This window comes from Cryptomeria japonica, chromosome 11 (assembly GCF_030272615.1).
Source record: "Cryptomeria japonica chromosome 11, Sugi_1.0, whole genome shotgun sequence".
Classification (NCBI taxonomy): domain Eukaryota; kingdom Viridiplantae; phylum Streptophyta; class Pinopsida; order Cupressales; family Cupressaceae; genus Cryptomeria; species Cryptomeria japonica.
The window spans coordinates 54,228,538-54,241,829 of NC_081415.1; the positions used below are offsets into that span (position 1 = coordinate 54,228,538).

Below are 13,292 nucleotides of genomic sequence, written 5' to 3' on the forward strand. Positions count from 1 at the left end.
GTCATGTGTGTAGTGTATAGTATGCAAGTGCAAATTTCTGTAGTTGCAAGTGACAGAAAAAAGTAACTGTGAGGTGAGATCATGTTTTCCTGGATGTCTTCAAACTTTAAGGAGCAGCTGTTACATATCTGCAAGGGATGAGATCATTGATCAGCATTTGTATCAGTGACTCAAATCCAAACACCTTGGTTTATGTCATGAGAATACTAAGCTACCATATCCCACATTTCACATTGTCGAAGGACAGAAAACACTATAAAAGTTATATTTGGTTGAGTGCAGAACCAACCTTGTGCAAAATATGTTTTCTTTGATCTCATTGTTAAAAAACAAATTCACGTCGTTTCTCTTACATAATGTAGAACATATTACACCAGAATACATTAGAATAGAATTTTGATTTTAAGTAATTCATAATTATAACTATAATGTACTATAGCTAATGTACAAATGCTTAATTTAGTACCACAACACAGATTGATACCAGCATCAAACAATCCGAATTACCAAATGTGATTGTTATCTAATGCCTTGAATTTTGCTTTTTATTGCAAACTGAGTAAGTTTCCAATAAAATAGAATATTATTGCAAAAGTAGGACCTACAAAATAGACTACATTATCTACAATAAAGAAACCTGAACAATACAAAAAACGGTTTACAAATGCCATTCCATAAATAGATAATGATCCTTATTAAAGTTCCTCATAACCAGTTAGAATGAAGCTTGTGGGAAACGAAAAAACATAGGGACTACTCATCGTATGATATTACTGTACAAGTATGATCAATAACTTCTTGTATATTTTTTTACAATGCAATTTCACAGCAGAATAAATCCTACGGAAGTTACTAGATTTTCCATGGTTAATGGAAAAGTTGGCAAAAAGTTTGGACTAGATGATACTATAATAGTGAACACCCTTGTTGGTAATCTCATTATCCTCAAGTGCATTCAAAGTAGGAACTCGGATTTTGCCTCATTGCCAATGTCTCCCATGAGTTGTTCAGATCAACATATAATGCAGGAGCTGATGATGAGGATGTAGCAAAACTGTGATCAGAACAAATTTGCCCTGCAGTATTACTTATATCTGGATAGGGTACCTGAGGAATTGCCCACTCTGCCTGTTGTGGTTGTGCAGCAAGAATGCCTGTTTCAGCATTATTATGTTTGATTGGATTCTGGTCACTTATGTTCACCGAGACTCCAGATTCGTTGATTTTAGTAGAAGGCTGAGAAGCAACATAATTCCAGGTGTGACCTGTGGATGTCACTTCACTTACAAATTGAGGCCATGGATCAATTACAGGATTCAGTGGTGGATATGCAGTTTCATGAAGCCAGTCATAATTGAAGTAAGAGGCAGGTTCTGCGCTCTGCTCTGTAGCAGTTGAACTAGGATTTTGAGTGTGCGGCCATTGAACAATATTCTCAGCTGCGGTAGAAACTCCCACAGAAAAACTAGATTGTGGTAATAATTGAAGCTCATGGTTTGAATCAACACAAGAAGCCAATGATTCTGTGGATGGATTAGGTTGCATTGTGACATTTGTTGCATTTGAATTGCTAGAACTAGAAGGGTTTAATGTAATATTGAGACTCAAATCACTAGAAGAATCATTCTGAATTGTGCCGCTTTCCTCTATATCAGCACCCAGCAGGAAATCCCACAGCTTACTCATGTCATCAAGTACAGAGGTTTGAGGACAACTGACATTTCTTTGTAGCATATCATTGGCATGTATCTGTTCACTAGAATGGATGTTTATTGATTGTGTTTGAGTAATAGAACAGGCATCCAGAGGGTTTGGCCTGTTATTGTTTGTAACAAATGTATTGAAGCAATTTCTCTGTCTCTGCAAATCATCTGCAGAAAATCGACTTCCATTTGATCCTCTGACATAGCCTCCATGCCCAATAGAGCCTAAATTTAATGGATCTCTCCGGTAAGGGCTTGTAAATCTGCTTCTACTCCGGCCAACTCTTGGATTCTGGTTGGCCACATGCTTAGTATAGCGGGAAGGTGTCACTTCCTTATTAGCAGCACAGTTTCTAATAGTTGTAGGATACAAAGATCTCTGTTGATCCATGTTAGGATTCAGCTGAAGAGGTGACACTGCCCCTGCATTTGCTTGATTGCTTCGGCTTACAGGAACTGTGGTCCTCGTTGCAGTTAATGTGAGTATGGTATTGAAAGAGCGCTGTAAAGTTCTGGGTGGCTCTTTACAATCACGCATCTTGTAGAAAGTCCTTTGTCTTTTCCACTTTTCTTCTTTGTCTGATGAGTGACAGTGATCCTTATCAGGATTCTCTTTGCCCCAAAACAAACATGGAGCAGGCTTATCACATACATAACAGTGGCACTGCTTCATCAAACATTGTAAAGATCAACAATTGCATAAACTACAAGCAGAATATCATACACTTTAAGCCTTCATAGGCACAGATTTACATTTTTCCCCTTTTACCAAACTTTCACAAGAAAATCAAAAAAAATATAAAGCTGAAAGAGCAAAGAAAGCTTACCTTTTCACAATACTTCTCATGAGGAGTGTTTTTGAATGGAAACTTCACACAAAGATGCCGTGGGTGAGGAAAGTCCCTACATGCAACCTGCAGACAATTAAAATCAATTAGAAATTCACCAGCATCAAGAGCTCAACAATAAACGGTTTAACTACAAAGTATGAAAGGCATTCCATCCATCATACATTTTTTTTCTGTCAACAACTCCATGGCTGTAGAAAAATGAATAGAAAACAAAAGATGAGACAAACTTAGAATTCAATGGCTATCTACAGTAAAGCATGAGAACTAACAAAAGCAAATATTTTCCGATTTGAAACCCATTCCATCATGAAGTGCTTGATAGAGCTTGATAGAGTGCAGGTGCACACAGTTCAATTGTCTGCCTCAGAGTCAGAGTCATGCAAACCAGCTTAAAGATCTTTTCCCCTGCTTCAAAATATCAATCAACCCAATGACACCTAAAATCCACCAGATGTATAATGATCTAACTCTTTTAGGAAGCCAAGAGTTAAGTCCATTCGCTAGCAAAATTTAACTGGGAAGTCAAGAATTCTTGATAGACTTGCAACCAAAGAACATATTTCATCATCTAAAACAGGGTTTAATGGAATAATGCTGATACAACTTTTTCAATTGAAACAAACTATTGCAACTAGGCAAACAAAACTAAAATCTAGATAATTTAGTCCCACAAGCATATATATCCCTTGGAAAAGGATATAAGAATACAACAATTATAGTAACTACAAAGCACGTGCAAAATGAAGGAGTTCAAATTTCAGTTTCAGGACAAAAAGGCTCGTGAGACAAAACATTAAATTATGCAAGAAAGTCCACTAAAAACAAAAAGTGCATACTCCAACAAAGCCTTCACATAAATTCAGCAGGCATGACTGAGTGGTAAGAATGGAGCATTGCCATGATTAAGACCCAAGTTCAATAACCTGCCACCACCACCCTACCACCCAACGACCCCTGGGCAACGTATGTTGTGCTAATGCAGCAAAATGAAATGCATAGTACATGTGTCTTGAGACTGGATTCCTGTTTGCATTTCATGAGCTGAGGAACTGATAAACCCTCATTTAGTAGGCAAAGACTAAGAAAAACAGCATCTCTCTAGTCACCCTGAAGTCTGATAAAATGTTCACATTGTAATTATTAATCTGTATAACACTGATAACATAACAGCAAAATCATATTGCCTGTAAGTGCCAAACAAATATTATTTTAAGTACATTTTTTATTTTCCTATGGCTGTCCCATTATCTATATTCCACATTTTGAAAGAGCCAATAAACCAGCAAGTGCTGGAAACTATAATAAACAATCCTGATGAAAAATTTTCATCATAGCAGGTCACACGATGCTTCCTGGATAGAATGTCATTGTGTTTATGAAATAGATGGTGGAGGTGCAGTTTTATCAGAGAAAAACAAGGTAAAGTGCCAAAATAAATTAAATCGTAAAATAATGCTACGTTTGAAAATTCACGAAATCTGATATTGCTAAGAATTTGATTTCAGAAAACACTTCCTAAACATGTCGAATACATTTTTTTAATATTGGCAGAAACCAGTAGCAAAAATGTCATTTTCCAGTGTTATTAGAAAGTAGCAGTATTAATCCACAATGCAAATAAAAACCAGTTATACTCATTTGCATTTCACAAAGTTGGTACATAACATGTACATGTTTATGCAAGAACCCTCCAGAGAAATACAATGTAGAGCATTATCTAATGAAAATCCCACAAACTAGACTTCTTGCAGAAACAGATCACCCACATCATATTTGGATTTGATCTGAAGCAAAAAAAAAAAGGGAAAAGGGGGCTCTGCTATCATGTTGAACAAAAAATTAGCTGGTTCTATGGTTGATAGAGGTTTCTCTCCATATTCAAGGATTGTATGGGTTAAATTGGCTGTTAAGAGAAGGTTTTGGTGCTTTGTTCAGCCTATGCTCCATGATTATAGGTTAAGATCTAACCTTTGATCGTGGATGTCTTCTAATTTGCCTCATATTCCATTTATTATTGGTGGGGGCTTTAACATGGTTCAGGGAAAAGAAGATAAGTTGGATGGGCTAAGATTTGCTTGGAAAGCGAATGAAATGTTTTTCTGGTCTAATTTTAAGAGAAAAATTTAACTTGTTGATCCAATGTTGGCAAAAAAAAAGAATATAAGTGAGAGATAGTCATGGTCAAATATGCATAAAGAAAAAAACAGGTCTTCTGCAGATTGGCTAGATTTTATTTTGACAGAACTTTTCCAGTTTCCCTCCGTCTGTTGATATGAATGTAGTTAGTGTCTGCCCTTGCCCCTTATCTGATTGTCATCCTGCTGAATGCTCTTCTGAATTTGTAGCTCCTCATGCTCAAGTTGTATCTTCTTTTATGAAGCTTTTCAAGCTGAATGCTCTTTGTTAAAAGATAAATCATGTTGTAATGGGGTCCAAAGTCTTTGGAATTTGTACTGTGCTTCTATCTGGTCAGAGAGTGGGAATTGCAGAAACTCTTTAGGCCTCATGGTAAAATTCAGGCTAAGAGGAATGAGCGCTTTAGAGTGGAACAGGCTAATTTTCTTGCTCCTAAAGAGAAGCTGCAAAATAATCCATGTAATAAGAGCACACAGATTAAGGTTCTCAAGCTTAAGCACAAAATAAGATGTGATAATGTTTTTAAGGCCGAATATGTTAAAATTAGGTCCAGGATTAATTGGTGGAAGTTGGAGGATAAAGGTTCAAAGTTCTTTTTTTATTTTTTGAGAGCCCAAGCTGTTAGGGAAAAGTTAAGGTTACAAAGCACTTAATTTGAGGATGATCTCAAATAAAGGATCCATTAAACTGTCTTAAACAAGATCTTTGCACGTTTGGTGGCATTGATTCTAACATTATCAGGAATAGAGAATTAATAATAAGGATTGTTCCAAAGAAAGTAAATTTTGTTGATTCTATGAAGTTAAAAGAGCTTATTACCTTGAATGTGATTAAAAATTTTAAAGTATTATAGGTTCTTTTGCTAATGATAAGACTGTAGGCGCTGATGAACTATCTGCAGAGTTTTACAAATGTAAGGAGTGGATTTCTTCATGTTTACTGCAACTGTATAAAGAAGCTATTAAAGTTGGTGCTTTGGAGAAAGACATCAATAGAGGCATTTTAAGTTTCTATCTAATGATGGATAGAATCCTTAGCTAAGAATTGGATGCCTATTATTTTATTAAATGTGTCCTATAAATTCTTGCTAAATTGATTGCCAACAGACTTAGGGATATTATTCCAAATGTGATCTTCCCTACTCTTTAGTTTTATGGAGGGGCAATACATTCAAGAGAATCTCCTTACTAGTTGGGAGGGCATGAATTGGGTAGAAGACTTTAGGCAAAATGTTTGTATGGCTTTAATTGATTTTGAAAAAACTTATGATAGAATCGAATGGGTATTTATTTTGGATGTCATGAGATCCTTGGGTTTTGGTGAGCTGTTTTTATCTTACTGTGCTCTTCCAAGTTTCCATTGCACAGGTCAACGTTAATGGTTTTCTATATTCCCCTTTGTGTTGCAAAGGTCAATTAAACAAGGTTGACCACTGGCTCCCTCTGTAATTGTTATTGTTGCTAAAGCATTGCATCATGTCTTGGGCAATCCTGTTTAAGCCTCCCTTTTAAAAGATTTACTCTTCCCAATTATGATACTCTTCTAGATCCCCTAATTGCAAATTGATATTTTGCTCATTTTCTTGTGCTTGAGGAAGAAAACTTTAAGAATTTGCATTGCAAAATAGAATGTTACTGGAATGCTTCTAGTTCCAAAGTTGTTGTTCATAAGTCTATTATTCTTTGTTGGAAGTAAGCTCCCCTTCATTGGCTTGTTCAGGATGGTTGGGATTGAGATGACCCTAACAAGCAGCTGAGGTACCTTGGCATCCCCTTCGCTCTGGCTCCATCCTTCAAATAAACAAAGGATTGGTTTATGGCGAAAGAGTTAAAGAAGATAGGTAACTGGCATATAAATTTTATTTCAGTTGCTAGAAGATAGGTAACTGGCATATAAATTTTATTACAGTTGCTAGCAAACTTCAAGTTTGTCAGTAAGTTCTTTCTTATTCTTCGTATTTTTCTTCAGCTTGGTTGGTATGTTCTCATTTAAAGCAGTTTGAAAAGATAATGAGGGACTTTCTGTGGTCAAATAGGAAGGAGAATAGGAGGAGAAATGTTCTTAATTGGAACTGGTGCTGAAGGCCAAGGGAGTTTGTGGGCATGGATCTAGAGAACTCGTATGTGCAGCATGTCTCTGGCTGCGAAGTGAGTTCTAAGGGCTCTTGATAGTTGGGAGCCTTGGAAAGTGTTGCTCAGGCATAATATATGGAGTAACTATCCAAAATCTAGGCTTGATTGGAAAAGCCTTGGCTTTGTGGATCTCCTGTTTGGGAATTTAAGATATCATACTAGTGGTTCGTTGATTTTTAGCTCAATCTAGAAGGCTGAGGGGCAGGTTAAAAGATTTCTTGCTGAGTGAGATCTCAGTAAAATAATATTGGTAGTTCTTTAGTTTTTAGCTCAATCTTGAAGGCCAGGAAGCAGGTTAAAAGGTTTGTTGTTATGTGAGATGTATCTAAATTAATATTGATCCTTTGTGCCCTTTCAGATCTATTTGGTGATCTGTGGAAATTAATGATGAACCTTTGGCATTACAAAAAGGGTGTTCTACTCTGGAGCAGTTCAGTAAAGGCATAAAAACATTTGCCATATTATAAAAGATGAAGGTATTATCACTTGGGATGTCATTAAATCTATTTTCCATATTCCACTTATAGATGGAATACTCGCTGAGTTTTTTGGCAAGTTTTTGACGAGTTTTTCACAAAAACTTGGCTGCATTAAAAAAAAGAGGCCCAAACACGTCAAAAAATTATCGCAAGTTTTTGACGAGTTTTTCACAAAAACTTGGCTGCATTAAAAAAAGAGGCCCAAACACATCAAAAAATTATCTAAATTTTTTTGTTTTCAAGTCAGTCTCATTCTCTTCATCAAAATATATAAATAAAATATAACATTTAAGTATAATAAAGGAAAATTTCTTTCTTATACTTTAACTTATATTTCATATATACATTGGCGGGATGTTTGAGAGTGGTTTCAGATCTCGAGGAGTTATAATGCAAATTCTAGGTTTTAGAAGATCTTTTAAATTTTCAGACTTGGTCAAATTTCAGTAATCAGTAGGCTCCCATCAGCATTCTCTCTCTATCTCACTCACTTTATCTGCCCCGAATTATACACCTATCTATCTCCCTATCACTCTTCCTCTATCCCCTCTCTCTACCACTCTCTATCTCACTCTCTCCTCTCTCCCCAAGATCTAGACCTATCTCTCTACCCCTCTCTCACCCTCAGACCCCCACGAGGGGGGAGAAGCCACATCGAACTCCTAGGACTAGACCCTCTAGTTCTATCTATCCCGTGGTTTTCACTAAAGCTGGGAAGAGGAAGATGTAAAATGTTTTGATGTAGCATTTACTTTTAGTTTTACAAGAACAATTTGCTATTTCATTTTGTTTCAGTCTATCGGCTATCAGCATTCCACAAGAGGATGCCATTTTGTACCCAATTTGCATTTAAATCAATCAAATATATCTAGACTCAGCTTGTTTCTTTTGTGTACTCATTTATTGACTCATTCGATGCATATCCTCATTGAATTTTGCAAAAAAAATGCATTTCCATTAAATTTAAGCAATTTTTTAAGTTGCCAAGTTTTTGCCTTTTTGCAGTGTGTTTTTTTGGGCCTTGGCGAGTTTTTGCTTTTGGCGAGTAGTTCAACTATGATTCCACTCTCAAAAAAAAGACTTAATTTCTTAGCATTTTTGTTGTTGGTAATAACTTCCCAGTTCTTGAAAAGAATTATTATACCAATCTGTAGTTAATTTTCTTGGTTTGTGGGAGTAAATTGATTGAAGTTTCTACAAAAAATGCTTAAAATATATGTTATTAAAATGGATAATTTTCATATTTTGTTTAATACCCTCTAGGGGGTTAATGACCCTGAAGCCTTACCAAGCTCAGCAATATCTGGTCTAGTGTGATGGAACCTAAGAAATTAGATGGCCTCTTATATGAAGGAAGCTTGTTGTAGGGGATTGTCTGTCATCTGATCATAGTCTTTGTCTGGTCTGTAGTAATAATCTCCTTAAAAATCCTTTTTTAACTGTTCCTTTGCAAGGATGGTTTGGGACTATTTTTTCCCTGCTGCATCTATGTGTGCAGGGGACAAAGTTATTAATTGTTATGATGTTCTATGCAGTAATATTGCAGCTGGTAATTTTTCTTCCAAAGATCTTGATAAGATCTGATAAACCATTAATCCTATCAGGTTTGTGAACAGATAAATAACAATAAAGAGAACATCAAAAAGTTAGTAAAAGATCATAAAAAAGGGAAGAAGGAGGCTGGTTCTAGCAATGAGAAATCTAGCTCTGAAGCTATTAAAGCTGGTGGATCTAAGAAGACCGGTACTAGATCTTCCAAAGATATTGACATTTCCAAGCTTGGAGATTTTGATTACATCCCTAGATCAACCTACCCTAAATGGTGGCTTAGAAAATGCATGAAACATACAGTTCAAGACCTTGCCAGAAAGATTTTGGTTATTATGGAAGCTGAACAAAGGATTGAAAAGGCTGATAAGAAGGATAAATGAGTCTCTCCTATCATAAGTCAAATGTCTGATATGTATCTCTTTTTGGTACCAGCTTCTGTTCATGCTTATAATGTATGTTTAAAATTTTATGGTTCTGTTGATAGTTACGAGACAGCTGTAACTCTTATGTAAATCTCACATGTAAGGTCATTTTGGACTGGGTCAGCTGGGTTATCAGTTTTTATTTTATAGCAGCTGGCAACTTCGGAGTATAAGTATTGGTCAGTCATATTAGTCATGTAGAAGCTTCTTAATGTTCACCTTTGTAAGATGTTCTATTAGTGTTGCTCTTGGTGCTATATTTGTACATTTTCTTAATATATAAAAAAAAGCACCCTTCAGAGATCCCTGAAGTTACGTATCCAAACTTCATACTGAATGTCTTGCAGAATTCTAAACCATAAACATGGGTACAGCATAGGGATGTGGGCATCATTTTCAGAATCAGGAAGAAGATATATGAATATAGAGCATAATCGCCTGGAGAAGTGAGGGTGTGGGTGCTAGTACAAGGACAGGGATGCCATTCAAATCAGGACATGAATGAATGAATAAAAGCCCAGCTATTATATATAGATAGAGCCACAAAAAAATATGGGATATGGGTACTGGGACAAGACTACATTTTACAGTGACTATGATTAGGGTATGTATGATACATGAAATTTTCAAAAAAGCAAAAAAAAATTCACCATATACATTCAATCGAAAATAGAACTAAGGTTGTTTACTCAGCTGCCTATTGTGTGTTAATCTCCCTTGCCAACCCATGCTGCCCAAAGTTCAATCATTAACAAAAGCAGCACCACTCCTCTCAGCTGCTATCCATTGCAGAATAATCTTTCCAACCTACACTGCCCAATCTTGAATCATCAATCAAAGAGATGTTCCTCTCAGTTGCCCTCAACCCTCTGATATTCTTCCTTGTCAATCCATGCTGCCCCAAAAAATATATTTTTTTATTTCTTACTTTTAACTGTGCTCCCCTTTGTCTTAAAAATCAAATGATAACATGTTTCATATACTCTACTTCTAATAAATTCCTTTGTTTGAAGAAGGCAAAAATAGCTTTGATATATCCTCACATGGACAACAAAAGGTTATAACAAATTAAGAATTAGCAGTCAAGCTGCCAAACACTGATGTGCAAGGATGACGATGTGTACTGGTTAGATGAAATTATTAAAATCAGCTAAAATAATACTCTTATTCAATTGGTCAAACTGACTAGGGTAGGACTTCTAATGTTGTTAAAACAATGAATATCCATCAAAGGGCAAAGTATAAAAGTATGAATTTCAAACAATGCAGTCCCTTTTCCCGACTACAAAATAAGAATTTAAACTTGCCAACAGTTGCCAAGGAAATTCAATCGTCAGCTACTACCCAAAATCACTTCAATCAATCAACGAGTCATAACTACACTTCCAACTAAATGAAGATACAATATAGCTAATGTAAACTTAAGTCTATAACTATTATATTTTAGCTATCTGCAATGTGTTGGTTCTTGCTTTGTTTGAGTTCATACAAACTACTATCTACATCTATCTCAGCTCTTAAAAGTTTAAACAGCTCATTTGGAGTGCATGTATTGACCATGTTCTTAAGAAAAGAAAGCGAGAATGGAAAGTTAATCAAATAACATTATAAGGGAGGAGATACAGATTTTTGTTAATGTATTAGTCATCGAATACTTCAAGAGTTGTATTAATTGCAGGCCACATGAAAAGGCCAAGCAAATGTAAACTACCCCAGAATTAAATATTCAAAATTACTAGTGCAACTTACATGCAATCAAAAAGTCCCCAATGAACTGAAATTCCTTATTTAAACTGAAATCCTGCACAGCTAAGTTGCCAATTTCAATTCACGTTAGGCTTCACAGTTCAGGTTTGGTGATTCACTAATTCTTTTTCTCTACATTCAGTGACGCTGAAATCAGCTGAAATATCTTTATATAGAGGGGAATGCCTTGACACAGACATATTGCTAAATGCTGTACTTTTGTGCAAAGTCAGGTCCCTCGCCCTATGCTATCCACCTACTTCATTGCACATCTCTCTATGCACCTATCACTTACTCCCATCTCCCATGCTCACAGACCCTTATACATTCACCCCATCCGCTTGTTAATCACTCCTATGCTCGCACTTATTTCCATTCACACATCATCCACAGATATCTAGCCACTTTTCTGCCCTGAAACTAGTTTGCATTTGCAAGGTTGTCCTCATAGTCACACAATTGTCCCACCCAAATTGAACTTTTATAATTCAAATTTGATCAATTTCCCAACTTTATCCTTACCACTAGTGCCAACTAAACACAACTTCACACAATATGTTGTTATGTACTTGTATTTAAAAACATTCAATGCGTTCATTCTAATCAACAAACAGCCATTGGATAATAAAAAGAAACCATCTATACACTTTAATTGGTGCTCTAAAAGGACTCTAGTTTTGCAAATACATTCTAGGAGCATTTGCATGATTGAAAATTACTGTAATTGACCACTATTCAATTTTTGGGGATTGATCTAGGTGAAAGCTCCTTGTGAGATACAACAATCCTTTATGGTATTTTTGAATACTGTCAGGTCCCCAGATATTCTAGAGAACACAGAGAAGAAGTCAAAGATAATCAAGGGAATTGAAGAACAGAAATCTGTAGGTCAGAGGCGACAAATTCACAGGTACAGAAAAAGTTCATAGTTGTGTATTCATACCTGACAGTCGGACTCGTCCCTGTCCAGAGTTAACAGAAAATTCTGATCCCAAGGTGATTACCAGTCTGTCATCTACTGCTCCTGATCCCAAGATTATCAGATCCAGAATTTCATCAATCTTTGTGCAATCATCGACTATAGAGCTAAATACATTTATTTTCTATTTACATTTCCCGTGTTTAATTATTGCTCAAATATTCAGATCTCAGCTCTTAATTAATAGTCTAGGTTGACTGGACTTATGTGTATGCACTTTATTAGGTAAGCCTAAACTTAAGGAAATTTCATTTTCCTTTATAATAATATAAAAAATATAGAAACAAAACCATAACTTGCACAAAGCATACAAATTTTGGTTTAGTTAAGGTCTTCTTTTCTCTTATGGTTTATTTATTAAAAGTTGACCTTTATGTTTCGGGGATGAGATCTTCATAATTTCATCTGTGCTTGGCCCTGTTTCACCTGGGTTGTGAAGCCAACCCTAGCTAGTCCAAACCAGTCCAGACACAGGAGGCATTATGAGCAAGCCCAGTAATACTGCTCCTCAACCTAACTTTCATGCAGTGAAATAATCCTATTTAGTCACTGTACGTTCACAGAGTCACTAAGGATCCAACTTTAACTTACAAGCAGGCAGTGAAAGTCCAGTGTGCACTGAAAATTTCCAGCAAGTCATAACACTGCTCTTCAACCTAACTTTCATGCAGTGAAATAATCCTATTTAGTTACTGTAACTTCACAGAGTCACTAAGGATCCAAATTTAACTTGCAAGCAGGCAGTGAGTGTCCAGTGTGCTCTGAAAATTTCCAGCAAGTCATAACTTATTAGATGCAAGCAGTGAGGCCAAAGTTAACTAAAATCCTCAAATAATCTAACTTACAAGTCAGCAGAGAGGACCAAGTCTACACTTAGGATAATTAATAATTACAAGAGTCGAGGTAATTACAGAGGTTATTAGAATCAGGCTTGGGTAGGATTCAACAGAATGATAACAAAAGCCAAAACCATGAGGGAAGATTAATTTTGGGTCATAAAAACGTTTATTGAAAAACAATGTAATGAAAATCATGTTTGAATCAGAAAATTGAAATTAAAAATATAGAACAAATCCAAGACATTATTTGCCATGGCTCAAAACAGTCTTTCGGTACCCATTGCACCTACAGTACGGCACTTTGTAAACAGCTACTAAAAAAGCTCAATACCCAAGGATAGATTGGTGTCGAGTGTGTGTGTGTGTATGTACATATTTTTGTCTGTGTATATATGCTAAATATACGTACACACAACAAACATATGTTATGTATATGGTTACAGTGTTACACAGA

The 13,292-nt window shown here is 35.9% G+C and overlaps 1 protein-coding gene across 3 annotated transcripts in view; it reads right to left on the bottom strand.

Moving 5' to 3' along the window:
- Positions 1-670: 670 nt before the first annotated feature.
- The window catches only part of LOC131051331 (uncharacterized), a 28,459-nt gene continuing 15,837 nt past the window's right edge, over positions 671-13,292 (bottom strand). The window contains exons 1-4 of one of the 3 annotated variants that reach the window (XM_057985793.2): positions 11,964-11,981; positions 2,824-2,959; positions 2,531-2,617; positions 671-2,367 (exon numbers count right to left, since the gene is read on the bottom strand). In XM_057985793.2, coding sequence (XP_057841776.2) covers positions 946-2,367; positions 2,531-2,617; positions 2,824-2,862 — 1,548 coding nt within the window. In that variant the 5' untranslated portion in view covers positions 2,863-2,959; positions 11,964-11,981 and the 3' untranslated portion in view covers positions 671-945. Of the gene's footprint in view, positions 2,368-2,530; positions 2,618-2,823; positions 2,960-11,963; positions 11,982-13,292 lie in introns of those variants that run through there. The other 2 variants (XM_057985794.2, XM_057985792.2) reach the window with 2 other exon arrangements.